Below are 25,835 nucleotides of genomic sequence, written 5' to 3' on the forward strand. Positions count from 1 at the left end.
AATATATAGAAATTCCTTTCACTCTCAAACTGCCTATTATCTTGCTATATAATCACTTTTGAATGTGAGCCATTAAATGTTGCTTCATTCAAAACTTTTTTTTCACAAACTGCAAACATATATAGAAAGGGAGAAAAGGAATCTACAAAGTAAAAGAGATTTAAGATGCATAACTTTAATTGTGATAAAATACCAAACAAACCTAAACTGATTTTAATAATTTGAAAAAACTTCCCATAGACCCAGATAGCTTCACTGGTGAATTTTGTCAAATATATAAAGAATAATTAATATCAATTCTACACAATCTCTTCCGGAAATTAAAAGCAGAGGGAATATTTCATAACTATTCTATGAGGCCAGTGTTATTACCCAGATACTAAAATCAGACAAAGACAGGGAATTCCCTAGTCATCCAGTGGTTAGGACTCCGTGCTTCCACTGCTGGGGGCTCAGTTTCAATCCCTGGTGCGGGAACTAAGATCCCACAAGCCGCACGGCGCAGCCAGAAAAAAAAAAAAAAAAGAAATGAAATGAAATAAAATAAAATCAGACAAAGACATTATAAAAAAGAAAACTACAGACCAATATCCCTTATGAATCTAAAAGCAAAAATTCTCAAACTACTAACGTACTAACAAATTGAGTCCAGCAACATATCAAGAGGATTATACACCATAAACAAGTGGGATTTATCCCAAGAATACAAGGTTGATTTAACATTTAAAGTACATTAATGTAGGTCTTCCCTGGTGGTGCAGTGGTTAAGAATCCTCCTGCCAATGCAGGGGACACGGGTTCCAGCCCTGGTCCGGAAAGATCCCACATGCCGCGGAGCAACAAAGCCCATGCACCACAATTACTGAGCCTGCGCTCTAGAGCCCGTGAGCCACAACTACCGAAGCCTGCGTGCCTAGAGCCTGTGCTCCGCAACAAGAGAAGACACCGCAATGAGAAGCCCGCGCACCGCAACGAAGAGCAGCCCCTGCTCTCTGCAACTAGAGAAAGCCCGTGCACAGCAACGGAGACCCAGTGCAGCCAAAAATAAACAAATAAAAATAAATAAATAAATTTATTTAAAAAGAAGAACAAAGGTCAAAACCCACATGATCATTTCAACAGATGCAGACAAAGCATTTGACAAAAATCCAACACCTTTCATTACAAAAAATATCAACAAACTAAAAATAGAAAGGAAATTCCTCAATCAATAGATAAAGGGCATCTATGAAAAACCTGCAGCTTTCATCACACTAAATAGCAAAACACTGAATCTTTCCCCCCTAAAATTGGGAACAAGATAAGGATGCCCATTCTTTCCACTTCTAGTCAACATTGTACTGAATGTTAGCCAGGACAATTGGCAAGAAAAATAAATAAAAGGCATCCAGATTGGAAAGGAAGAAGTAAAACTATATTTGCAGATGACAGGATCTTATAAATAGAAAATCTGAAGGAATCCACTAAAACATCTATTAGAACTAATAAATAAGTTCAACAGGATTATAAGATGTGAGATCAGTATACAAAAAGCATTCTATTCATATACATTAGCAATAAACAGCCTGAAAATAAAATTAAGAATTATAAAAAATAAGACATTTAGGTAAACTTAACAAAAGAAGTACAAGATTTGTATCTTGAAAACTATAAAACATTGCTAAAAAAAATTAAAGAGGATCTAAATAAATGAAAAGATATACCATGTTCAAGATTTGGAAAAACTTAATATTGTGAAGATGGCGATACTTCCCAGATTGACCTACAGATTCAACATAATCCCTATCAAAATCCTGCATTTTTTGCAGAAATTGAGAAGCTTATTCTAAAATTCATATGGAAATGCAAGAGACTCAAAATAGCCAAAATAATCATGGAAGAGAAGAACCCAGTTGGTAGACTTACACTTTCTGATTTCAAAACTTACTACAGACTACAATAATCAAGATAGTGTTGTACTAACACAAGGATAAACATATAGATCAATGAAATAGAATTGGGAGTTCATAAATAAACCCTAACATTTATGATCAATTAATTTTTTTTTTTGTAGTAAAACAGGAAAAATGTGTTAATGGTAGTGCAGGTTCACCAAAACTCCTTTATAGATTGTAACAGCATTGTAAAAAAACAAAACAAAACAAAACAAAAAACGCTTAAAAGCAGCTTCTTCATCTTCCACAAATGATTTGAATGGAAAAAAATGAGCTGTGAAGGCACACAGATCTGGACTGAAGTCACAGGTTCACCACTCACTAACTTTGTGACCTTGGAGGGTTGTTCTGGTCTCATTGACCCTGGAGATGTCAAATATATGATCAATTAATTTTTACAAATGGACCAAGGCAATTCAATAGGGAAAATAATCTTTTTTTTTCAGCAATTGGTGATGGGATAACTAGATATCAACATGCAAAAGAATGAGTTTGGATCCCTATTTCACACCATACACAAAAATTAACTCAAATCAGATCTCTAGACCTAGATACAAGAGCTAAAACTCTTAGAAGAAAACTAGGAGTAAATCTTCATGATCTTAGGTTGGGCAATGATTTCTTATACACAACACCAAAAGCACAAATGATAAAAAAGACAGATAAATTGACTTCCTCAAAATTTAAAACTTTTGTACTTTAAAAGAATCATCAAGAAGCGGGGGGAAAAAGAGCCCACAGACTGGAAGAAAATATTTGAGGGTCGTACATCTGATAAGGGACTTGTATCCAGAAAACATAAAGAACTCTTGTGTTTTTTTTTTTTCTTAACCATATTTGCTTAATTATTTATTTATTTATTTTTATTTTATGGCTGTGTTGGGTCTTCGTTTCTGTGCGAGGGCTTTCTCTAGTTGCGGCAAGTGGGGGCCACTCTTCATCGCGGTGCGCGGGCCTCTCACTATCGTGGCCTCTCTTGCGGAGCACACGCTCCAGACGCGCAGGCTCAGTAATTGTGGCTCACGGGCCTAGTTGCTCTGCGGCATGTGGGATCTTCCCAGACCAGGGCTCGAACCCATGTCCCGTGCATTGGCAGGCAGATTCTCAACCACTGTACCACCAGGGAAGCCCATAAATAACTCTTATAACCCAACAACAAATAGACAAATAACCAATTTAAAAAGGAGCAAATAATGAATAGCAGAGGGAACTCTGCTCAATACTCTATAATAACCTAAATGGGATAAGAATTTGAAAAACAGTAGGTACATGTATATGTATAACTGAATCACTTTGCTGTACACCTGAAATTAACACATTGTTAATCAACTCTACTCCAGTATAAAATAAAATTTTTTTAAAATAAAAAATAGGACTTCCCTGGTGGTGCAGTGGTTGAGAGTCCACCTGCCAATGCAGGGGACACGGGTTCTATCCCTGGTCCGGGAGGATCCCACTTGCCATGGAGCAGCTGGGCCCAGGTGCCACAACTACTGAGCCTGCGCTCTAGAGCCCGTGCGCCGCAACTACTGAGCCCACGTGCTGCAACTACTGAAGCCTGCGCGCCTAGAGCCTGTGCTCTACAACAAAAGAAGCCACCTCAGTGAGAAGCCCACGCGCCGCAACGAAGAGTAGGCCCTGCTTGCCACAACTAGAGAAAGCCCGCGCGCAGCAACGAAGACCCAACACAGCCAAAAAAATAAAATAAAATAAAATATAGAAAGGAGCAAAGAATTTGAATAGATGTTTCACGAAAGAAGACATACAAGTGACCAATAAGCACATGAAAAGATGTTCAACATCTTAGTCATTAGGAGAATGCAAATCAAAACCACAATGCGAAGCCACTTCACACTCATGAGAATGGCTCTGATCAAAAAGACAGATAATAACAAGTGTTGGTGAGGACATGAAGAAATTGGAGTCCTCATGTGTTGCTGATTGGAAAGCAAAATGGTGTAGCCTTTTTGGAAAATAGTTTGAAAGTTCCTAAATATGTTAAACATAGAGTCACCATATGACCCAACAATTCTACTCCAAGGTAGGTATCTGCCCAAGATAAATGAAAACACATACCCCCACAAAACTTTTACACAAATGTTGATAGCAGCATTATTCATAACAGCCAAGAAATGGGGAAAAAACAAATGTCCATCCACTGATAATGGATAAACAAAATGTGGTATATCCATATGATGGACAATTGTTCAGCTGTAAAAAAGAATGAAGTACTGACACATGCCACAACATAGATGAACCTTGACAATATTCTGTAAGTGAAAGACATAAAAGGCCACATTGTGTCATAATTTATATGAAATGTCCAGAATAGGCACATTCATAGAGATAAAAAGTAGACTAGTATCTGCCGAGAGTTGGTGGGGGAGGAGATAGCGGTGGGTTGGGAGGAATGGGAAGTGACTGCTAATGGATACAAGTTTTCTTTATGGGATGATGAAAATGTATTAAGATTAGATTACGATGATAGAGGCACATCTCTGTAAATATACTAAAAACACTGAATTGCACACTTTAAATGAGTGAACTCTATGGTATGTAAATTATATCTCAATAAAGCTGCTAAATAAAACTAAACTGAGTGACATTCTACAAAATAACTGACCAGTACTTATCAAAAGTGTCAAAGTCATGAAAAGCAAGGAAAGACTGAGGAATCACCACAGATGTGAGGCGACTAAGAAGAAGTGAAAACTAAATGCAATGGGGGATCTTGATCTAATCCTGGAGCAGAAAATGATATTGAAAGGGGAAACTGTTGAAATTCTAGTAAGTCTATAGCTTACTTAGTAACATTGTACCAGTATTAATTTTCCGGATTTCATGTACTATTATATTATGGTTATATAAATTGTTAACATTAGGGGAATAACATTAGGAAGCTCTCTGTACTATTTTGCAACTTTTCTGTAAATCTAAAATTATTTCAAAATGATTATTTTTTAAAAGAGAGAAACTTAAGAGATATTTCAAACAATTGCAATGTATGAATTTATTTTGATCTTGAATTAAACAATAAACTGTTGAAAGAAAAAACACTTATTAGCTAAGTGGGAAAATTTGAACAGAGTGGATATTTAATGATATCAGAAAATCACTGTTAATTTTCAGCAGGATAATGACATTGTAGTTATTTTTATTAAATAATTCTTTTCTTCTAGCGATAAATGCTGGAATATTTACAAATGAAATGATAAGATTTTTGGGTTTTGTTTTTGTTTTTACTGGGAAAATAACTTTATTTTGTTTGGGGGAGTGGTAGGTGTCCAGTCTCAGAAATTCTGGAATTGCTTCTTGATGCTGGTGGCCTTGGTGACTTTGAGCACGCTGAAGGGTACAGATGAAATAAGACTGTCTATAAGTTGATCATTGTTTCATATGGTGATGGGTATCAAGGATTCATTATACTATTTTCTCTACTTTTGTGTATGTTTAACTTTTTCATTATAAAAAAATTTTTTCACTGCTTGTTTCTTTCTGTTTGCCTCCTTTCTGTTACAAATCCTAATCTCTTCTCAGGCAGATGCAGGCCTCAAACCAACCATAATGATGTCATGTATTCAGAAAGATAAAGAAAAAAGCACATTACTGGCTCTCAAAATATTGTCTACAATTAAACTAGTATTATTGTCACAAAGTTTAAGGCAGTGATTCCCAGTTTGGGGGTTGTGGACCCAGGGAACCAACCTGTGGGGTTGACGAATGCACAAGTATACCAAGTAATGCCTGTAGATGGAAAAAACAACATTATATATATAAACAGGCATTTATATATACATATATATACACATATATAACTATCTTTAGAGGTATGTTCTTAATTTCCAAACACATGGGGTTTTCTAAATTATCTTTGTATTATTGATTTCTAACTTAATTATACTGTGGTCGGAAAATATGCTTTGTGTCAACGCATGTCAAACTTGAATGTGCACATGAATCCCCTGGGGGTGTTGTCAAAATGCAGATTCTGACGCAGGAGGTCTGAAGTGGGGCCTGAGCTTCCACATTTCTAACAGGCTTAATTGTGCTGCAGCTGCTCTATGGACCATACTTTTCAAAGGGTCTATCTGACACCAATTTCTTGCAATCTGTTGAGATTTGCTTTATGCATAGTTAATGTTCACAAACATTCCACCGGCATTTGGAAATAATGCATATTATCTTATTACCGAGTGCAGTATTCTACATAAACTCATTAGATCAACATGGTTAATTGTGATATTCAAGACTTCTGTATCCTATTCATTTATCTGCTTGACCTACCAAATACTGAGAGAAATACATTTTTAAATCTCTTACTCTGAGAGTGGATTTGTCAACTGTTTCTTATAGTTTTGTAAATTTTTACTTCATATGTTTTAAAGCTGCATTTGTAGGTGCACAGAATTTGAAATATTTTATATTCCTGTGAATTAAAGTTCTATCATTATAACATGACCATTTCCATTTCTAGTACAGCTTACCAACAGATTAGTTTTGGACAACATTTGCCATCTTTTTACTTTCAGCTTTTCTGAGTCCTTATGTCTTAAGTGTGTCGCTTGTAAACAGTATATTGCTGCATTTTATTTCTTGGTCCAGTCTTTACGTGAATAATAAAAAAAAATCTTACAATTTTTTTAACTCTGATCACCTCCTTCCTGACTTATACATATAAGTAATTTCGTACTTTCTTTTTTTGATGCTCCCCAATTAATATTTTTGGTATCAATATTTGTTTCGCTTTACTCACATATTTACAATATTCTTTACTAGATCTTCCACTTTGCAGCTAAGACCTTTGTTCTGGAATTTTCTCCAGCTGCTTGAGGAAGTGCTGTTCAATACACTGTTCAAAATGGTGGAAATTTTCTATATCTGCACTTTACAGTATACTAGCTGCTAGCCACATGTGACTACTAAGCACTTGAAATGTGGCAAATGTGATTACATTACTGGATTTTTTATGTTATATAATTTTAATTTTAATAGCTATATATGGCTAGTGGCTACTGCACTAGACAGTGTAACTTTAGAAGGTCAAAAGTCCTTTAGTCAAGGTCTTTTGATGATCAGTTGTCTCAGTTTTTGTTTATCTGAAAATGTCTTTATTTCTTGTTCTTGAAAGATCATTTCTCTGAGAAGACAATTCTAGGTTCACACACTGTTCCTACAATCCTTGCTCATCTGGATTCAAGACCTTGATGTTCAGGCTGGTCTGCTTGGCCACACTTTTTTCTCCTCTTGGCAATGCTGCCTCAGGAACCCTACTGGCTCTCCCATCCAGCCTGAAAGGTCTAACAATTGGTGAGTAGTTTGGTGCACAGCAATTACCTCTAGGGGGTGGTATTGCCTAACTCCACAGGCCACCCTCCAGCATCTCAAGGTCTAGCCAAAGTATTGTTTTATGTGTGTCAATCGCTTTCTTTTTTTCCCACACCCTTCTCCTCCCTTAAGCCTTTAAGTGCAGTTTCTTTTGAAAAACCTCAACCTGTTTCAACTGAGCTTTTGAGAAAATTTAAAGAATATTTTTCCTCAACTCTCATCCTGGACAAAGAGGATTGTCATACCTCTGGAGACTAGTTACACCTCTGGAGGTGATAGTGAAGATTCCAGGGGGAAAAAGAAGAGAGAGAGAGAGAGAGAGAGACCAGCAAGCTAGGACATGAACAGTAAAAACCTCAGCTATCCGATAGGATATTAACAACCCTCAACTTTCAGTACAAATACTCCAGACCTAAAAGTTATTAGAAAAATAAACACTCATGCAGTGAATAATTGGCTCTGATCACTAAGCAGCAAGTAAGCCCAGCTGAGAAGCATGAAAGGCCCTAAGATTTACCCTGAAAGTGCTCTAATACATCGGTTCGATGTATACAAAAAACAGAGTACTGACTGTTTAGCAATGTCTAGAAAAGTCCAGCTCTTGTACATGTATCAAGGGTGTCCTGAAGGGGACATATCATACCATTATTTTGACATCTTTACATGTAGAACCTGAAAAAAGTGCCATTTAAAAGTTAGAAGAGGGGCTCCCCTGGTGGCGCAGTGGTTAAGAATCCACCTGCCAATGCAGGGGACACGGGTTCGAGCCCTGGTCCGGGAAGATCCCACATGCCGCGGAGCAACTAAGTCCGTGCGCCACAACTACTGAGCCTGCGCTCTAGAGCCCACGAGCCACAACTACTGAGCACACGTGCCACAACTACTGAAGCCCTCGCGCCTAGAGCCCGTGCTCCGCAACAAGAGAAGCCACTGCAATGAGAAGCCTGTGCACTGCAACGAAGAGTAGCCTCCGCTCGCCACAACTAGAGAAAGCCTGCGCATAGCAACGAAGACCCAACGCATCCAAAAATAAATAAATAAAATAAATAAATTTATAAAAGTTAGAAGAAAAACAGGGTTGCCAATGATTTCTTGGATATGGCACCAACAGTACAGGCAACAAAAGAAAAAAATAGATAAGTTGGACTTCATCAAAATTTAAAACATTGGGCTTCCCTGGTGGTGCAGTGGTTAAGAATCTGCCTGCCAATGCAGGGAACACGGGTTCAAGCCCTGGCCCAGGAAGATCCCACATGCTCCAGAGCAACTAAGCCCATGTGCCACAACTACTGAGCCTGCGCTCTAGAGCCCGCGAGCCACAACTACTGAGCCCGCGTGCCACACCTACTGAAGCCCACGCACCTAGAGCCCGTGCTCTACAACAAGAGAAGCCACCACAATAAGAAGCCCGTGCACCACAACGAAGAGTAGCCCCCACTCGCCGCAACTAGAGAAAGCCCGCGTGCAGCAATGAAGACCCAACGCAGCCAAAAATAAATAAATAAATAAATAAATTTATTTTTTAAAAAATTTAAAACATTTGTGCATCAAGGGACACCACCAACAGAGTAAAAAGGCAACCTATAGAATTGGAGAAAATATTTGCAAACCATATATCTGATAAGGGATTGATATCCAGAATATATAAAGAACTCCTACAACTCGATGACAACAAAACTGATGTTTTTTTAATATTTATTTGTCTGCATCGGGTCTTAGTTGCAGCACATGGGATCTTTGTTGCCGCGTGCAGGATCTTTAGTTGCAGCATGCAAACTCTTAGTTGCGGCATGTAGGATCTAGTTCCCTGACCAGGGATCAAACCCAGGCTCCCTGCATTGGGAGCACGGAGTCTTAGCCACTGGACCACCAGGGAAGTCCCAACAAAATTGATTTTAAAAAGGGCAAAAGAATTGAATAGACATTTCTCAAAAGAAAATAGACAAATGGTCAATAAGTACATGCAAAGATGATCAACATCACTAGTCATTAGAGAAATGCAAATCAAAACCACAGTGAGATACCACTTCACACCTATTAGGATGGACATTATAAAATAAAAGTTTTTTCAAAGAAAATAACAAGCATTGGTGAGGATATGGAGAAATTTGAACCCTTGTGCACTATAGGCTAGAATGTAAAATGGTACAGGTGCTGGAAAACAGTATGGTGGTTTAAGATTAAACTATGCAATCCAGCAATTCTACTTCTGGATATATGACCCAAAAAAGTGAAAGCAGGGACTCAAACAGATATTTATACACTCATGTTCAGAGCAGAATTATTCACAATAGCTAAAACATGGAAGCAACCCAAGTGTCCATTAACAGATGAATGGATAAGTAAAATGTGGTGTATACATACAGTGGAATATGACTCAGCCTTTAAAAGGAAGGAAATTCTGATGTATGCTACAACATGGATGAAACTTGAGGACATTTCATGCTAAGCATTACTTCAATTAGCATTCTTTCATGCTAAGTGAAGTAAACTAGTCACAAAAGAACAAATATTGTTTGATTCTACTTATATGAGGTACTTAGAGTAGTCAAAATCATGTAGACATATAGTAGGATGGTGGTTGCCAGGGTTGAGGGGAGAAGAGAATGGGAAATTATTGTTTGATGGATACAGAGCTTCAGTTTTGCAACATGAAAAGAGTTCTGTGGATGGATGGTGGTGATGGCAGCACAACAATGTGAATGTACTTGATAGCACTGAACTGTACACCTAAAAATGGTTAAGATGGTAAATTTTATGTTATGTGTACTTTACCACAATTTAAAAAACATAAGCCTCAGCTTGGAGGAGCCTGAAATTACTTCTACTTATTTGTCTAAAGTTGATGAGATTCTCACTTACTGACTGGCAACGACCAGTCATTCATTCAGCAAATATTTATTGAGCATGTGCCATGTGCCAGGTACTCTTCTAGACCTGGGATACAGTAGTGACTAAAACAGACAGAAAGCCCCAATTTTCACAGAGCTTACATTCTAGACTGGTTGATATTCAAGACTCATTTTGAAACCTTAATGGCAATATATTAATTTACAAAAAGAACAAGAACTGACGGTTGACCAAATGGTCTTTTAACATATGAAAATATGTTCAACCTCACTCAAACTAAGAGAAATACAGGGCTTCCCTGGTGGCACAGTGGTTAAGAATCCACCTGCCAATGCAGGAGACACGGGTTCGAGCCCTGGTCGGGGAAGATCCCACATGCCGTGGAGCAACTAAGCCCACGCGCCACAACTACTGAGCCTATGCTCTAGAGCCCGCGAACCACAACTACTGAAGCCCACACGCCTAGAGCCCATGCTCCGCAACAAGAGAAGCCACCACAATGAGAAGCCTGCACACCACAACAAAGAGTAGCCCCTGCTCTCTGCAACTAGAGAAAGCCCGCGTGCAACAGCAAAGTCCCAATGCAGCCAAAAATAAATTAATTAATTTTTTTAAAAAAAGAGAGAAAAGAATCAAAATAAAATAAATTTTTTTTTAAAAAAGGGAAATACAAATTAAAACTACACTTCGTTCCCCTGTAGATTGACAGAAAGTCCACACACTCTGTTTGGGAAGCTGTAGGGGAACAGGCACTCTCATACATTGCCAGTGTCAGGGCAAAATGGCACATTTTCCATGGATAGCCATTAAGTAATATAACACCATGAGCAATTAAGTCTCAGCAGGTTTCCCAGTGAGTTCAACAGCATATCCCCTGCCATGGGAAATGAATTCAATTTGAACCAGTCACTCTCCTTTAAGAACAAATTCTAAGAAATAAATGCAAATGTATAAAGATATCAATAGGAAGATGCTAGTTGCAGCATTATTTATAATAGCAAAAACTGCAAAAAAAATCTGAATGCTTATCAGTTGAGAAACGGTTGGATAAATAATGGTATATGCATACTACAGAATGTTATGGAATCATTGAAAATAGCTAGGTTTGTCTACATTCCACCATATATTAAACAAAAATTAGGTTGCAGACAAAAATGCATCGTCATAATATTAGCTAATACTTAAATTGTACTGACAATGTCAACAGTGTTCTAAGGGCTTTTCAACCTTATGAGGTAAGTACTGTTATTATCCCATTTCAAACATGAGGAAGTCCAGGCATAGAGTGATTGAGTAACCTGCCCAAGAATAAACAGCTAGTAAATGACTAGAGGCTGGAATGGAACCCAGCTCTGGGGATTATATGTTAGGGTACCACATTTTGCTTACCTATTCATACACTTGGGTTGCTTCCATGTTTTCACTATCATGAATAATGTTGCTATGAGCATGGATGTATAAATATCTGTTTGAGTCCCCGCTTTCACTTTTTGGGGGTATATATCCAGATGTAGAATTGCTGGATCACATAGTAATTCTGTTTCATTTTTCAAAGAACCACCATACCGTTTCCCACAGTGCCTGTACCGTTTTACATTCCCACCAACAGTGCACAAAGATTCCAGTTTCTCCACATCCTCACTAATGCCTCTTACCTTCTGGTTTTTGGTTTTGGGTTTGGTTTGTTTGTTTTGATAACAGTCATCCTAATGAGCATGAGGTGATATTTCATTGTAGTCTTGATTTGCACTTACCTAATGATTAGTCATGTTAAGCACCTTTCACGTGCTTGTTGGCCATTTGTATATCTTCTTTCAAGAAATGTCCATTCAAGTCCTTTGCCCATTTTTGTTTCGTTGTTGTTGTTAAGTTTTGAAGCAAAAAATAAAAAATAAAAAAAATAACAACAGGTCGAGAAAGAGTCTCCTTAAGACCCATCCATTAAAACCTTATCCATCCAGCTACCTGTCTACAGAATTACAAGGCCTGGATTTACCACTCACATTTTCAGAGGTGTCAGGAGTCATTTAAAATTTTCTACAATTGGACCTATTTCCCATACCTTCAACACACCCCCACGCAACCCCCTCGTGTGTGTGCTCGCACAAATTACTAGTCCTGTTTGTTTACTCACCCATCTTTTCTCTTTCTTCCTGTGGATTTGTAAGACAGTGGAACACCTTCTTCTACAATGTACACTCATTTTAATTGAAAACTTTTACTGAGTTGCCTTCTGCCTTTCCTTCTCCAGGCTAAATTTTCCAAAATCCTGGAGAAACAGTTTTCGCTCAGCGCTCTCATTAACTGGTAGAGGGAAGAAACGACAGACTCCTCGGACCCACGGTGCCTGCGTAACGCGGGCCAAGCCACAGCCGCCAGGCGGAAACAAACCTCAGCCCCTGGAGCTCCGAATCCAGACATGCAACGCGGCCATGGGTGGTAACGACGCTTGCAGAAACTTTGAGGAATCGATGGTGGAACTCCGACAGTTCTCGTGCTGAAAGAGCATGGTGCCTTGCTGGCAAGTTCCTTGTCCACCAAAGGACACCCAAGCTGCCTCACCTCGCTTCCACCACGTCCCCAAGGCCCCGCACTTCCGCAGGCCTGGCTTACCCGCTGCAGCCACTGCCTCTTTCCCCATCTGGAGCCGCGCCTCTCAAGACTCGGGCCTTGCCGCCTACATCCTCCAGGCCTACTCAACTTTAGAGTGTTCGTGTTTCCACCTTTATTTCCAATCTGATTAAGGCACAGAGTAGAGTTTCAGTAAATGCTGATAGACTGAATGAATGAATAAATGAAGACATCATAAAATAATAATTTTTTATCCACACATGGCAGAAAGATTGTGGAGCTATGACGTCATACGGATCGGGTTCCAACACCAGTTCTTCCACTTAGTAGCTGGGTCAACTTCACCCCACTGAGACTTGAAGAAACGTTTGTTGGGGCTTCCCTGGTGGCACAGAATCCGCCTGCCAATGCAGGGGACATAGGTTCGAGCCCTGGCCCGGGAAGATCTCACATGTCGCAGATCAGCTGGGCCTGTGCACCACAACTACTGAGGCTGCGCTCTAGAGCCCGCCAGCCACAACTACTGAGCCCACGTGCCACAACTACTGGAGCCCGTGTGCCTAGAGTCCGTGCTCCAAAACAAAAGAAGCCCCCACTCTCCACAACTACAGAAAGCCGGCGCGCAGTAACGAAGGCCCACAGCAGCCAAAAATACATAAATAAAATAAATTTTTTTTAAAAAAGAAATGTTTGTTGAACGAATGAATAAAATGTTCTCTCAGAGATGTGTGACGAACTAAGTGCGATAATGCTTGTATCATTCCCCGCCAGGATCAGCGCTTAATAGAATTACTACTCTCCCTTCTATTCCACGTTCTGTATTTATGTAGACTGTGAGTGCCCTGAGGGAAAGGAATGTCTGACTCGGTTCTGAGCTCCCCAGGGTGCCGGGTCACATTAGGTGATGAGAATGAAAACGGAGGACCACAATTTTTAACGTGCTAGGGGCGGAGAAGATTACACATCCAGAAAGGATCTGGCCGCTTTGCAGAGACCACGAGTCTCATTATCCCCCAAGAATCTCAGCCTGCTCACGAACAAATGACGGCCGATGATACTTGCAGATGGAGTCTGCAGTCCACAGGACCCCAACCCCGGGCGCCTCAACATGCGGCCACCAGCGCCGCGGGGCCCCGCACCGTGCTCCTTGCTGCTCAGCCTTCAGGCAGGGCTAGGGGAGACGCATGCGCATTCCTCTCTCCGCAGCTCCTCCTGCCCTCCCTTCGCTAGTGCTTCGCATTTCGAGTGCTGGACCTTTTTGTCCCCTACTCCGTGCCGTGTCAGTTTCCGAGCGGAAGTGGTGACTGTGAGAGAAGAAGATGGCGGCCACTGTGGTGGCGCCGCCTGGTGTGGTGACCGGTCGGCCCAACAAGCGCAGCGGCAGCGGGCCGGCAGGCGGTGGCAGCGGCGGCGGCGGCGGCGGCGGCGGGGCAGCCAGAGGGGCGGAGGAGGAACCGCCGCCGCCCCTACAAGCAGTTCTGGTGGCCGACAGCTTCAACCGCCGCTTCTTCCCCATCTCCAAGGACCAGCCTCGGGTGAGCGCCGCGCGCGAGAGCTGCCAGAGGGCCCGGAGGTGGCGGAGCTAGAGCAAGTTATCTTTTCGACTGCCTAGTGAGGCGCGGAAGGACTTGGGTCCACTGTCTTTCCCAGAAATCGGGTTTATCTGGTTGGGAGGAAGGCGGAGAGACCGTCTAAAGCCCTGACGACTGCCTGACCAAGTGAGTGGCTGGCAGATTTGGGCACTCGTAATGCTGTCCACCTCATTTGGGAGGCCTGCAGGGGCTAATGTAGAAGCAGTGCTTGTGAGAAGCCTTCACACGGGGATTCAGTGCCTGAGAAGGAGGCTGCGCCGCCGTTATGTAGAGGAAAGAGAAATCCTTAGGTGAAAGGGACTGTCACCTCCTTTTGCCTCCAAAAGGGAGGTCATGTGCCTAAAAAAAGAGCAGGCTGGTCTGATCCCATAGTAACAGCTGTTTTGGATCTCTTACAGTGTGCTTTTTTTCTTTTCAGGTTTTAGTGACAGCTAGTGCTATCTGTCAAAAGGAGAACAGAACGGGTTCAGTGGCTGGTTGCCCGCATCCCCAGTATTGTCTAGACACTGGGGAACTGGGCTGAGCTAGTCCTAGGGATTGCTGGGTCACTCAGCGGTCCCCAGTTCAAAGAAAAGGACTTGCATTCGGTTCAGGGAAAACCCTCTTTGACTCCCCACTCCCTCTAAATAGTCTAATGGCTATTTATTTTGTACAGTTGATTGGGGTGGCTAGCCCCTGACTCTTAGAAAGGGATCAAGAAAGGAAATTTTATAGGAAAAAAAGCATTAGTGGTGCTTAAGCTTCTGGAGATGTAACTGATTTCTATATTATCCTTTGTCAGGGGTAGTCTGCTGTTCTATACCAGCTCTGTGTCTGATGCTAAGCAAGTGGATTCCATGCTTACATCCAAATTGCAACCCATTAGACTCTGATGTTCAGAGTATGCCATGAACATCAAAGCAACAGCAAAGTCCCAATGCAGCCAAAAATAAATTAATTAATTTTTTTAAAAAAAGAGAGAAAAGAATCAAAATAAAATAAAATTTTTTTTAAAAAAGGGAAATACAAATTAAAACTACACTTCGTTCCCCTGTAGATTGACAGAAAGTCCACACACTCTTTGTTTGGGAAGCTGTAGGGGAACAGGCACTCTCATACATTGCCAGTGTCAGGGCAAAATGGCACAGTTTCCATGGATAGCCATTAAGTAATATAACACCATGAGCAATTAAGTCTCAGCAGGTTTAGTTTGAAATAGGAAAGATAAAGTAAAACTAGTGTTTGAAAATACTGATAGAGGAGTGAAAATTGTGGTTGAAATGGGGGAAAGAATGATACTCAGAGGACCCTCATGACTTTTTTTTGTCTCCTACCCTCAGGTCCTCTTGCCCCTGGCCAATGTGGCGCTAATTGACTACACTCTGGAATTTCTGACTGCCACAGGTGTACAGGAAACCTTTGTCTTTTGTTGCTGGAAGGCTGCTCAAATCAAGGAACATTTATTGTAAGGCTCTGCAACTTTTCTTTCCATGTTTCACCATTTTTTCCCAGTTTCCTTAGAATGTATATAACTAAATAAGAGGAGATTATGAGGGAGAAAAATGTGTCTGTTTGGATCCCATCATAAGGTCTAAGGGCATTCTCTTCACTTAGGAGGTGAGCAGCTGAAGCTGTGACAAAGATTAAAGAACAGCATTTGGATTTTTTCTGAATCTCACTTACAAACTTTGGACCCAATGGGTTTTGCTTTTTATTTAGTGGCTCCAATATGCAAGTTACAAGAGTAATATCTTTGTTTTTCCACTGAGCTTCTAAATATTGAGCTCTTCCTCATCTTTGTATCCTGGTGCCTAGCTTAGTACCACACACATAGTAAACACTTAACAGATGTTTAGCGAAGTGTTTTTGAAAAAGAGTGAATCTCAGGATTTATGGAAGCTTAGGAAATAAAGACTAGGATATTAGCATGGTCTCCATCAAACAGCTCCTAAATTTGGTATGAGCTTTAGAAGGAGAAAAGTGGCATGAAATGTGTGTTCCCAGGATACTTTGTATAACCTAAGTCTCAGCGGGATTTTTAGTTCAAATCCATGTTTAGGGACAGGGGTCAGGGTATGGAGAGGAAATAGCCATGTTTCTGTAACCCATAAAACAAGACTAGTGACAGACTATGCTGAAACCATTAATTATAGTTCATAAACCTCTTTGAAGTCGAGGATGCTGGCAGGAGCCCCAAAAAAGCTATAGCAAAGGAGTGTGAATGTTGAATGGGGGGAAAAAATAGGGAAGCTCTGCATGATCTTTATGCTTGGCTTACTCATCCCCCTCACCTCCCTTCCTTTAGGAAATCCAAGTGGTGCCGCCCTACATCCCTCAACGTGGTTCGAATAATTACATCAGAGCTATATAGATCACTGGGGGATGTTCTCCGTGATGTTGATGCTAAGGCCTTGGTGCGCTCTGACTTCCTTCTGGTGTATGGGGATGTCATCTCAAACATCAATATTACCAGAGCCCTGGAAGAACACAGGTCAGGATGGGAAAACGGTAGAGATGAGGTTTGGGACCAGCAGAGCCCTAAGACTGCTTTTTTGCAACTCTCTCCCTCCTATCCTTTACAGGTTAAGGCGGAAGCTGGAAAAAAATGTATCTGTGATGACGATGATCTTCAAGGAGTCATCCCCCAGCCACCCAACTCGTTGCCATGAGGACAATGTGGTAGTGGCTGTGGATAGTGCCACAAACCGGGTGCTCCATTTCCAGAAGACCCAAGGCCTCCGACGTTTTTCTTTTCCTCTGGTGTGTGGGTATCTGGGGTCCTTGGGGTGGGAAAGTGACAGGCTTCAGCAGGAGAGATGAGTTAAAGTCCTTGTAGGGACTTCCCTGGTGGCACAGTGGTTAAAAATCCACCTGCCAATGCAGGGGACACGGGTTTGAGCCCTGGTGCAGGAAGATCCCACATGTCACGGAGCAACTAAGCCCGTGCACCACAACTACTGAGCCTGCACTCTAGAGCTCGTGAGCCACAACTACTGAGCCTGCGCTGTAGAGCCCGTGAGCCACAACTACTGAGCCCATGCACTGCAACTACTGAAACCCGCACGCCTAGAGCCCGTGCTCCACAACAAGAGAAGCCACCACAATGAGAAGCCCGCGCACCTCAACAAAGAGTAGCCCCTGCTCGCCACAACTAGAGAAAGCCCGCACGCAGCTATGAAGACCCAGCACAGCCAAAAATAAAATAAATAAATTTATTTAAAAAAAAAAAAATAATGAAGTCCTTGTAACTTCTCCCCACAGAGCTTGTTCCAGGGCAGTGGAGATGGAGTGGAGATTCGCTATGATTTACTTGATTGTCATATCAGCATCTGCTCTCCTCAGGTGAGCTCCTCAGGGCCAAGGCTGCACATCCAAAGAGTAGAACTCTGAGGGTGTATTATCACCCCCTTAAAAGGCCAGGGTATATTTCTTCTCCTTCTTTGTCTTATCTACAGCAAATAGGTGCTATCATCTTGACCCCAGTATCTCACTGGCAGACTTTTTTGGGATTCTGGCCCATATCCTGCTGTCATAGTGTTTGATAGGTCTCTGGGGGGCTTGTGTTTGCTTCCAGAGAATAGTGCTTAACCTTGGCCCCCTCTGACTTCCCCACACAGGTGGCTCAACTCTTTACAGACAACTTCGACTACCAAACTCGAGATGACTTTGTGCGAGGCCTGTTAGTAAATGAGGAGGTAAGAAAAGGCTCCCAATGCCTCTTTAGAAGAAGGCTGTGATTTTATCTCAACGCTGATAAATTTGGTCCCCCTTTTTTTTCCTCTCTCCATTTGCTTTTTTATTCTGCCCATTTTTAGGGCACAATAGACCCTACTGACACACAAAAGCAAAAGATTCATTTGTGGTTTTTGGCAGATCCCCAATACCATCTGACCACCAGTGACATGCTAAAAACATCTCAAGATCAACAGATTAATTGCTAAAAACATGAGCATCCACCATTACACATAATGTGAAAGTTTGTTTTCCCTTGGGCAGGGCTGGGGGAGTTTGGGTCCCCTTTTATGTTTTATTAAACCTTAGGAGGAAGGAAAAGAGCTGGAGAGGAGAGGGAAGCAGTATACAGAGAAAAGTCTCAGGCCACTTGGCTGTGACATTGCGAGGCAGTAGGAAACTTAAGAAAGTTAGAATAGAATTATACCTGGGATGTTCTTTCTCTCTTGCTTGCTTGGGTGACCTCTCTTTTTTTCTCCTCATTCAGATCTTAGGAAACCAGATCCACATGCATGTGACAACTAAGGAATATGGTGCCCGGGTCTCCAACCTACACATGTATGCTGCTATCTGCGCTGATGTCATCCGCCGATGGGTCTACCCTCTCACCCCAGAGGCGAACTTCACTGATAGCACAACCCAAAGCTGCACTCACTCCCGACACAACATCTACCGAGGGCCTGAGGTCAGCCTGGGTCATGGCAGCATACTGGAGGAAAATGTGCTCCTGGGCTCTGGCACTGTCATTGGCAGCAATTGCTCCATCACCAACAGTGTCATTGGCCCCGGCTGTCACATTGGTGAGTACAGGTGGGGAGGTCAAGCTGGCCATCCTAGGAGCAGGAACCTGGGGGAACCCCCATGTCTCCAGAAAAGGATACAGAGGGATAGTCCCAGAGAATAAGGAACTAGAGTGGCTGCCTTAATAAAGGAACAAATAGGGATGTAAAAACAGTGATACTTTAATTTGCGGCCTGTGAACCTGTTATTGGGTGACTCTTCACATTCCAGGGTACCCTTTATTCACATTCAGGACCAACTGGATAATTAACATGCAATAATAACATCTGTTTAGTGCATTGCAGTTTACAAAGGGCTTCTGCGTACGTTATTAAAAACCTTGTGAGGTAAGTATTATTTATAGATAAGTTTAGAGATAAACAAAAAAGCTGTAAGGTTGTCTCACCCAAGGTCATAGCTAATAAGAGGCAGTGCTGGGACTTGAATCTGAGTGTTCTGATTTTAAGTCCAGTGTTCTTTCTGCTCTTAGTAACTCGCTTTGGTTATAAGAAAGTGATGCTTCTAATGGAGCCACCCCTTTAAAAGAACAACAATAAGATTCTAATTCTAAAATGTACAAGAAGAGGTGGAATAATTTGGTTCTACTTTTAGGCATGGATTTAATTCTAATAAGGTTCTTGAGCTCAAGGGGTCCCCAGAAATCTTAAGGGTTCTCAGGTTCTTAAGTCCAGTATATAGTCTGTAATTGTTGTAAACCTGGTGGAGGGTAGTCAGGCGTCTCTGGCCCAAGCTTAGAGAGGGAGAGGGTATTCCTGGTGAATTGGGGATGGAGTAGTAGAGCTGGGTGGGAGCTGTTCTGATGTCAGTCAGCCCCATTCTCCACAAACGGCCCTGGTCTGGAATTGGAGCCCTGGGTGACCAGGAATCCTTCCTGTCCTGAGCCAGGTGATAATGTGGTGCTGGACGAGGCCTTCCTATGGCAGGGCGTCCGAGTGGCTGCTGGAGCACAGATCCGTCAGTCTGTGCTCTGTGACAATGCTGAGGTCAAGGAAAAAGTTATCCTGAAGCCACGCTGTGTCCTCACTTCCCAGGTAAGACCTGTTCCGCACTGCACATAGGCCCCAAGTTGAGTAGTGGTTATGCTGAGCCAGAAAGGGGCCTTATGTCCACCCAGTCCAGCCTGAATTGAGAGTCCCAATCCAGTGGTTTCCTTTGCCTTCTACTTGGCTTGGTTAAAAAAGGTCACTCTGATTTTCAGGATGTACTTTTCCCCAACATACTAATCAGTCTGTGCCACCCACTCCTTTGTTCTCCTCCAGGTGGTGGTAGGCCCAGATATCACGCTGCCTGAGGGCTCGGTGATCTCTTTGCACCCTCCAGATGAAGAGGATGATGAGGATGATGGTCAGTTCAGTGATGATTCTGGGGCTGACCAAGAAAAGGAGAAAGTGAAGCTGAAAGGTGTGAGGCTCAGCAGGTGTGGGGCATCTATCTGTGTGTCTCTCTGCCCCATAGAAAAACCAATGTTTTCCCCTAAGGGGTTGGTGCTTCTACTGGGCCTTTGCTAAAGATCCGTGCCTTTTCCAGGTTACAATCCAGCAGAAGTCGGAGTTGCAGGCCAGGGCTACCTCTGGAAAAGAGCAGACATGAACATGGAGGAAGAGGAGGAACTACGGCAGAATCTGTGGGGTGAGCTAAGCCTTATTCCTGCCACCCACCTTCTAAATCAGATTATTTTGAGGGAGATTGAACACTTCAGAATCAGACTACTTGTTCATTACTTTATTTATGCAGACAGAGCAGATATATTGCTCTCTGTCAATGGCTCTTTCAATATTTTTCTCTTTTCTCACCCTTTATGGATTCTCAGGACTCAAAATCAACATGGAAGAAGAGAGCGACACTGAAAGTGAGCGAAGTATGGATTCTGAAGAGCTAGATAGCCGGGCAGGCTCCCCACAGATGGATGACATCAAAGGTAAGTGGCCAGGGGAGCAGTGTCTGGGACAAAAGAGGAAAATCTCCAGTTTGGTTGGGCATAAAGTCAGAAAAGCATAAAGCATCCTGGAGTGATACTGGCCCATGAACTTACTCTTGCTTTGATTTTAGTGTTCCAGAATGAAGTCCTGGGAACTCTACAGCGGGGCAAGGAGGAGAACATTTCTTGGGACAATCTAGTCCTAGAGATCAACTCTCTCAAGTAAGAGCACCTCCTCCTTATTCTCGCCTCCTCGGGGTGATCCCAGGCAGGTGTAGGTTCTCTCCTACTTCTTCCCCAAATAGGAACCTGTTCCCTCGACATCCCAACTGGACAAGGCCGGTAGCATTTGGAGCAAGGAGAACATTATGTTTTTGCCTCAGCATAGACTTCCTCCTTCCAAAACCCTCTCTTTCCATGATGTTCCATATGACTTTCTCTCCCCCAGTGTCCTGCCAAAGTCATAGTCCTACAGTATGCTGAAAGGGCCAATGAAGGCCCTGGTGTCACCCCAGTCTCCCCACAGGTACGCCTACAACATAAGCCTGAAGGAGGTGATGCAGGTGCTGAGCCATGTGGTCCTGGAGTTCCCCCTGCAACACACGGATTCCCCACTCGACCCAAACCGCTACTGTGCCCTGCTGATTCCCGTAAGCAAAGATTGGGGCTGGGTACAAGAGGTTGGGTGGAGACAGGTATACATCCTTACTGGGCTTGACTTTAAAGGAAATCAGGAGTAGAAGGTCTTGTGAGATATATGTTACTTGTGGTTCCTTTCTCCTTGCCTCTGGACACAGATTAGGTTCTAGAGCAGGTTTGGCTGGTCCAGGGGAGTCAAGTTAGGTTCAATACTGAGTGGCCTTTGAGATTCCAGTATTCAGATGGTACTAGACCCCAAAGGCATACCCAGTATAGACCTGGACTGTCATACTGTCTGACTGAAAATGATTTGACCCAGAATGAGGTGAACCTTTAGGCTGGAAACAGGTATTCTGAGGGAGCCTGCAGCATCTGACCCCCTTCACCTTCCCTAGGAAATTTCTTTTTCCCCAGTCCTGACTACCAGCACTCCCGAGTCCCTCTGACATAATTCCACAGGGCCTGTATCATCTCCCTCTTGTCTTTTTTTTTTTTTTTTTTTAATTTTTTAATTTTTGACCTTGCCACGTGACTTGCAGGATTTCAGTTCCCCAGCCAGGGATTGAACCTGGGCCATGGCAGCGAAAGTGCCGAAATCTAACCACTAGACTACCAGGGAACTCCCCGTCTTGTCTTGAAAGACCCATGTTATCAATATTGATTTTCTTTGCTGTCCAGGTGTAGGTGCATGCTCAGGAATATATTGCAACTTCTCCTTTCTTCCACAGTTGCTCAAGACCTGGAGCCCTGTTTTTAGGAACTACATAAAGCGTGCAGCTGATCATTTGGAAGCATTGGCAGCCATTGAGGACTTCTTCCTGGAGCATGAAGCTCTTAGTACTTCCATGGCCAAGGTGAATACCACCTCAAGCCCCCCAGTCCTGCATTTACTTTGAAACAGGCCTTGGTGACCTCCATGGAGACACAAAATAGACTGACATGAATCCGTATGGAGTTTGGTTAACAGCTTCATCCACCCCTAGTGTTGTGCTTATTGCTGGGATAGTTCAGCTTGGAGCCAAACTAGTAAGGCAACCATTTGGAGGTTGCCCTGGGAATGTTCAAAGCACTACCCAGCAATAGTTCCAGAAGTCAGACCTGTCCCAGTATCAGAGTGAACAGCTCATTCTTATCTGTTTTGGAGGAGGCTGCTCCGTGTGTAGAAGGAGGCTGAGGGCCTGGTAGAGAGGCACTAGATCTTGCCTCCTCTTCCTCCATTATCCGTTATGTCTCGCTGAACCCTGCAAGGCCCCTGAGATCTCATCTCCTCTGCTGGCCTTCTGCAGGTACTGATGGCTTTCTACCAGCTGGAGATCCTGGCTGAGGAAACAATCCTGAGCTGGTTCAGCCAAAGGGATACAACTGACAAGGGCCGGCAGTTGCGCAAGAACCAGCAGGTAAGTCAGGCTGCCTTCCTGTCACTGCAGTGGTTGCCTGGTTCCCTGGCTCCTGGCCTTAGACTCCAGGTGGTTGGTCCCTGGGACTCTGGTTGTTAGAGCTGTTTATCTGCTAAGGAGAAAAGGAGGGTTATGTGCCCCTCCCTCAGTAGCTCTCCGCTCTGCTTCCTTACAGCTGCAGAGGTTCATCCAGTGGCTAAAAGAGGCAGAAGAGGAGTCATCTGAAGATGACTGAAGTCGCACTACCTGCTCCTGTGGGTGTGGTTGATTGCCCTCCTGGTTTCTGGGCCAGGGCAAGTGAGAGGCTAGTTGCAGAAGGATGAGTGACCACCATCTGAGCTGAGACTTAAAGGAGCAGAGGCTGGAGCTACAGTATTCTTCCCACCGCCAGCAGCCATGTGCCTCCCATCCTGACTGGGGAGTTGAGATGAGGGAAGTTGGGCTGGATAACAACTCTGCCTAAGGAGGAGCTAGGCAGGCCCTGCAGGTAGAGGAAGGCCAGAGGAACAGCTTTGTGCTCTGGTTTCCCCTCAGGGAACACCAGAGAGCAGTTGGCCCTCTCTGTTGCTTGTATTTGTTAATATTAAAAAACAGAGAGAGGGGTATATTTGGTTTCTGTCCAACTCTGACTGATCAGCAGTGGAAGTAGGTCAACAAAGAGTTCTTAACCTCTGATGTGGTAGCCTTTCTTAACACCTGGTGGAGAGGGAGAAGAGGGGTGTTGTGGCCACTAGGTGGGACTGTGGTGCCTCGCTAGTTGACCATTGCCATGGCCACGGAGGTAGAGGGCCTAGATTCTTTTCCAGACTTTGTGGGCCAATTTGTGGTCCTGGAGTGGTGTGCCTGAACCTAGTTCTGTAGAGAGTCCTAGTCCGAACACTTTTCTGTCAGAGGGTGATGATGCCAAGCATATGTAAAGTCCATGAACCACTGCCAGTCTGTCACATGCTTTGTCCATTTGATCCAGTACTACTGTCAGGGAAGCTGGGCTACTTTTCATCTTATAGATAAGGGAATTTGCGCAAGGTCTCATGACTCTTGAGGGGTAAAGCTAAGGACTTGAGCCTCATAATCCAGAATTCTTTTTCCTTCAGCATATTCAGTGTCTCAGTGAAGGGAAATTGCCCCCAGAGGCAAACACAACCCCAAGCCAGCAATGGATATCGTAAGAACAGAGGAAGAACCTGTGAAATGGGCTGTCCCCTAATATTGAGAGAGTATCTACTGCATGACAGACTTTTTTTAATACACATTTATTTATTTGTTTATTTATTTATTTTTGGCTGCATCGGGTCTTAGTTGCAGCATGCAGGATCTTTCGTTGCAGCGTGCGGGCTTCTCTCTAGTTGCAGCGTGCGGGTTTCTTCTCTCTCTAGTTGTGGTGCAGGCTCCGGAGCACGTGGGCTCCCTAGTTGAGGAGCACGGGCTCAGTAGTTGTGGCACACGGGCTTAGTTGCCCCGAGGCATGTGGGATCTTCGTTCCCCCACCAGGGATCAAACCTGCGTCCCCTGCATCGGAAGTCAGATTCTTTACCACTGGACCACCAGGGAAAGTCCCCAGGCATTTTGCTAAATACTTTTCATGTGTTATTTTAGTTAACCTTCACATCAGCCCCTATGAAGTAGGTCTTATCCCCATTTTCAGATGAAGAGCCTGAAGTTCATAGAGGTCCCGTAACTGGTAATTGATAGAGCAAGGATTTGTTATTGGACTCTAGAGCTGGAATTTGTCACCTATATTGTCTCCTTTAACCTCAAACATGAGACAGGCCCTTCTGTCTCATCTTTTTGAGCTCTTTGTTGCTTTCCTATAAACCTTACTCTCTTAACACTTAAACTGTGGCAGATGTCTTTGGTAACAAGTGGCCCTCCTGGACATCACAGGTAAAATGGTTGCCTTTCTTCATTTCAGTTGGGTGGAGAGGAGTAAGATGAGGAAGGGGATACTGAACTGTACTCAGGGGTATGAAGGGGCATTACTCAGTATTTCTAAAGAGGGAAAAACAGGCTGGCCAGGGTTTGGCTTAATTTACTTTTCTTATTCAGGAAATTTCAGTTTCTCCTTTGTCAAATACAGGACCTAGTGACTAGAGAGCATAGGAAGGTTGTGGCATGGACCTAATAGGGGCAGTTAAATACATGCAACTGTAGGGTATCTCTGATTTATACCTGATGGGTGGCAGAGATCAGAAGTGGCCTATAGAACTTTTTAGAAGGAAAATATTCCTTCTAGTTGCAGTGATTAGGGAAGGCTTACAGGATTGTGACACTTGAGTGGCCTAAAAAATAGAAAGGGTAGAGGGAACATTATGAGCAAAGCAATGGGTTTCCATTTAAATATGGCAGATTAAACACATGGGCTTTGGGGACTTCTCTGGCGGTCCAGTGGTTAAGACACCGTGCTTCCACTGCAGGGGGCACGAGTTCGATCCCTGGTCCTGGTCGGGAAACTAAGATCCCTTGTGCTGCGGAGCGGCCAAAAAAAAAAAGAAAAAAGAGAAAACTCATGAGCTTTTTACTCCAAAACCACTTTCAAATGGTAACAAAGGAATTCTTCAAAAAAGGCACGTGACTCAATGATAAGGAAAACAGAAGGTGACAACAATGAATGAGAGACATCAACATTTTGGGGAAAAAAATAAATGGAAGGGTAAAAGTTGACCTAGCAGAGCAGAATGAGATGGGCTGTACCTGCTGAGGTGGTTATTAACAAGAAGCAAACCAGTGTGCCCTTCTGAACCCAGAAAAGGCTCAGCAGAGGGGGTAAGGATTGGGGCTGAGAACTGGGGGTGGAATGGAGGAGAATCAGACAAAGATCTGTATGAGAAAAAGCTCCCCCAGGTCCCCACTTTATCTGATCCAACCAAGTGATTACCCCTACTTCTCTGCAAGAAATGGGAGATTTAGTCTGGAGAAATGGCGGGGGGAAATTTTCAGAGAAATATGTATGAAGGTTTCCTAAACCCAAAGGTCATGAGTTTCTACACTGACAAGAGCCCATGAGTGCCCAGCATAATGAACAAAGTAACACCACGAAATTTCAGAACCTCAGGGAAAATAAATCTTTAGAACCTCTGGATTCGATAGGAGACATGGT

The 25,835-nt window shown here is 43.0% G+C and overlaps 2 protein-coding genes across 2 annotated transcripts in view; one reads left to right on the forward strand and one right to left on the reverse strand.

Annotated features, from left to right (window-relative positions):
- ABCC5 (ATP binding cassette subfamily C member 5) overlaps nucleotides 1–12,266 on the reverse strand; it is a 194,068-nt gene extending 181,802 nt beyond the window's left edge. Inside the window, exon 1 of the mRNA XM_059920627.1 lies at nucleotides 12,244–12,266. The gene's annotated coding sequence lies outside the window, so the exon portion shown is untranslated. The remainder of the gene's footprint in view (nucleotides 1–12,243) is intronic.
- A 1,726-nt stretch (nucleotides 12,267–13,992) lies between these two features.
- EIF2B5 (eukaryotic translation initiation factor 2B subunit epsilon) lies at nucleotides 13,993–24,014 on the forward strand. The gene is made up of 16 exons (XM_059920634.1): nucleotides 13,993–14,215; nucleotides 15,592–15,716; nucleotides 16,557–16,742; nucleotides 16,834–17,011; nucleotides 17,513–17,593; nucleotides 17,869–17,946; nucleotides 18,471–18,783; nucleotides 19,670–19,815; nucleotides 20,044–20,185; nucleotides 20,312–20,413; nucleotides 20,595–20,702; nucleotides 20,834–20,924; nucleotides 21,229–21,352; nucleotides 22,070–22,195; nucleotides 22,628–22,738; nucleotides 22,914–24,014. The coding sequence occupies exons 1-16, from the start codon at nucleotides 14,000–14,002 to the stop codon at nucleotides 22,971–22,973; spliced, it is 2,187 nt and encodes a 728-aa protein (XP_059776617.1). The 5' UTR covers nucleotides 13,993–13,999; the 3' UTR covers nucleotides 22,974–24,014.
- The last annotated feature ends 1,821 nt before the right edge of the window (nucleotides 24,015–25,835 follow it).

This window comes from Balaenoptera ricei, chromosome 4, assembly GCF_028023285.1.
Source record: "Balaenoptera ricei isolate mBalRic1 chromosome 4, mBalRic1.hap2, whole genome shotgun sequence".
NCBI classification, from domain to species: Eukaryota; Metazoa; Chordata; class Mammalia; order Artiodactyla; family Balaenopteridae; genus Balaenoptera; species Balaenoptera ricei.

Bases quoted from the DNA above. Each gene is read 5' to 3' on its own strand.
- EIF2B5 (XM_059920634.1), top strand. From the start codon at position 14,000: ATGGCGGCCACTGTGGTGGCGCCGCCTGGTGTGGTGACCGGTCGGCCC. The intron at 14,216-15,591 runs GTGAGCGCCGCG...TCCTACCCTCAG, and splicing joins TCTCCAAGGACCAGCCTCGG to GTCCTCTTGCCCCTGGCCAA. The intron at 17,012-17,512 runs GTGTGTGGGTAT...TTCTCCCCACAG, and splicing joins GACGTTTTTCTTTTCCTCTG to AGCTTGTTCCAGGGCAGTGG.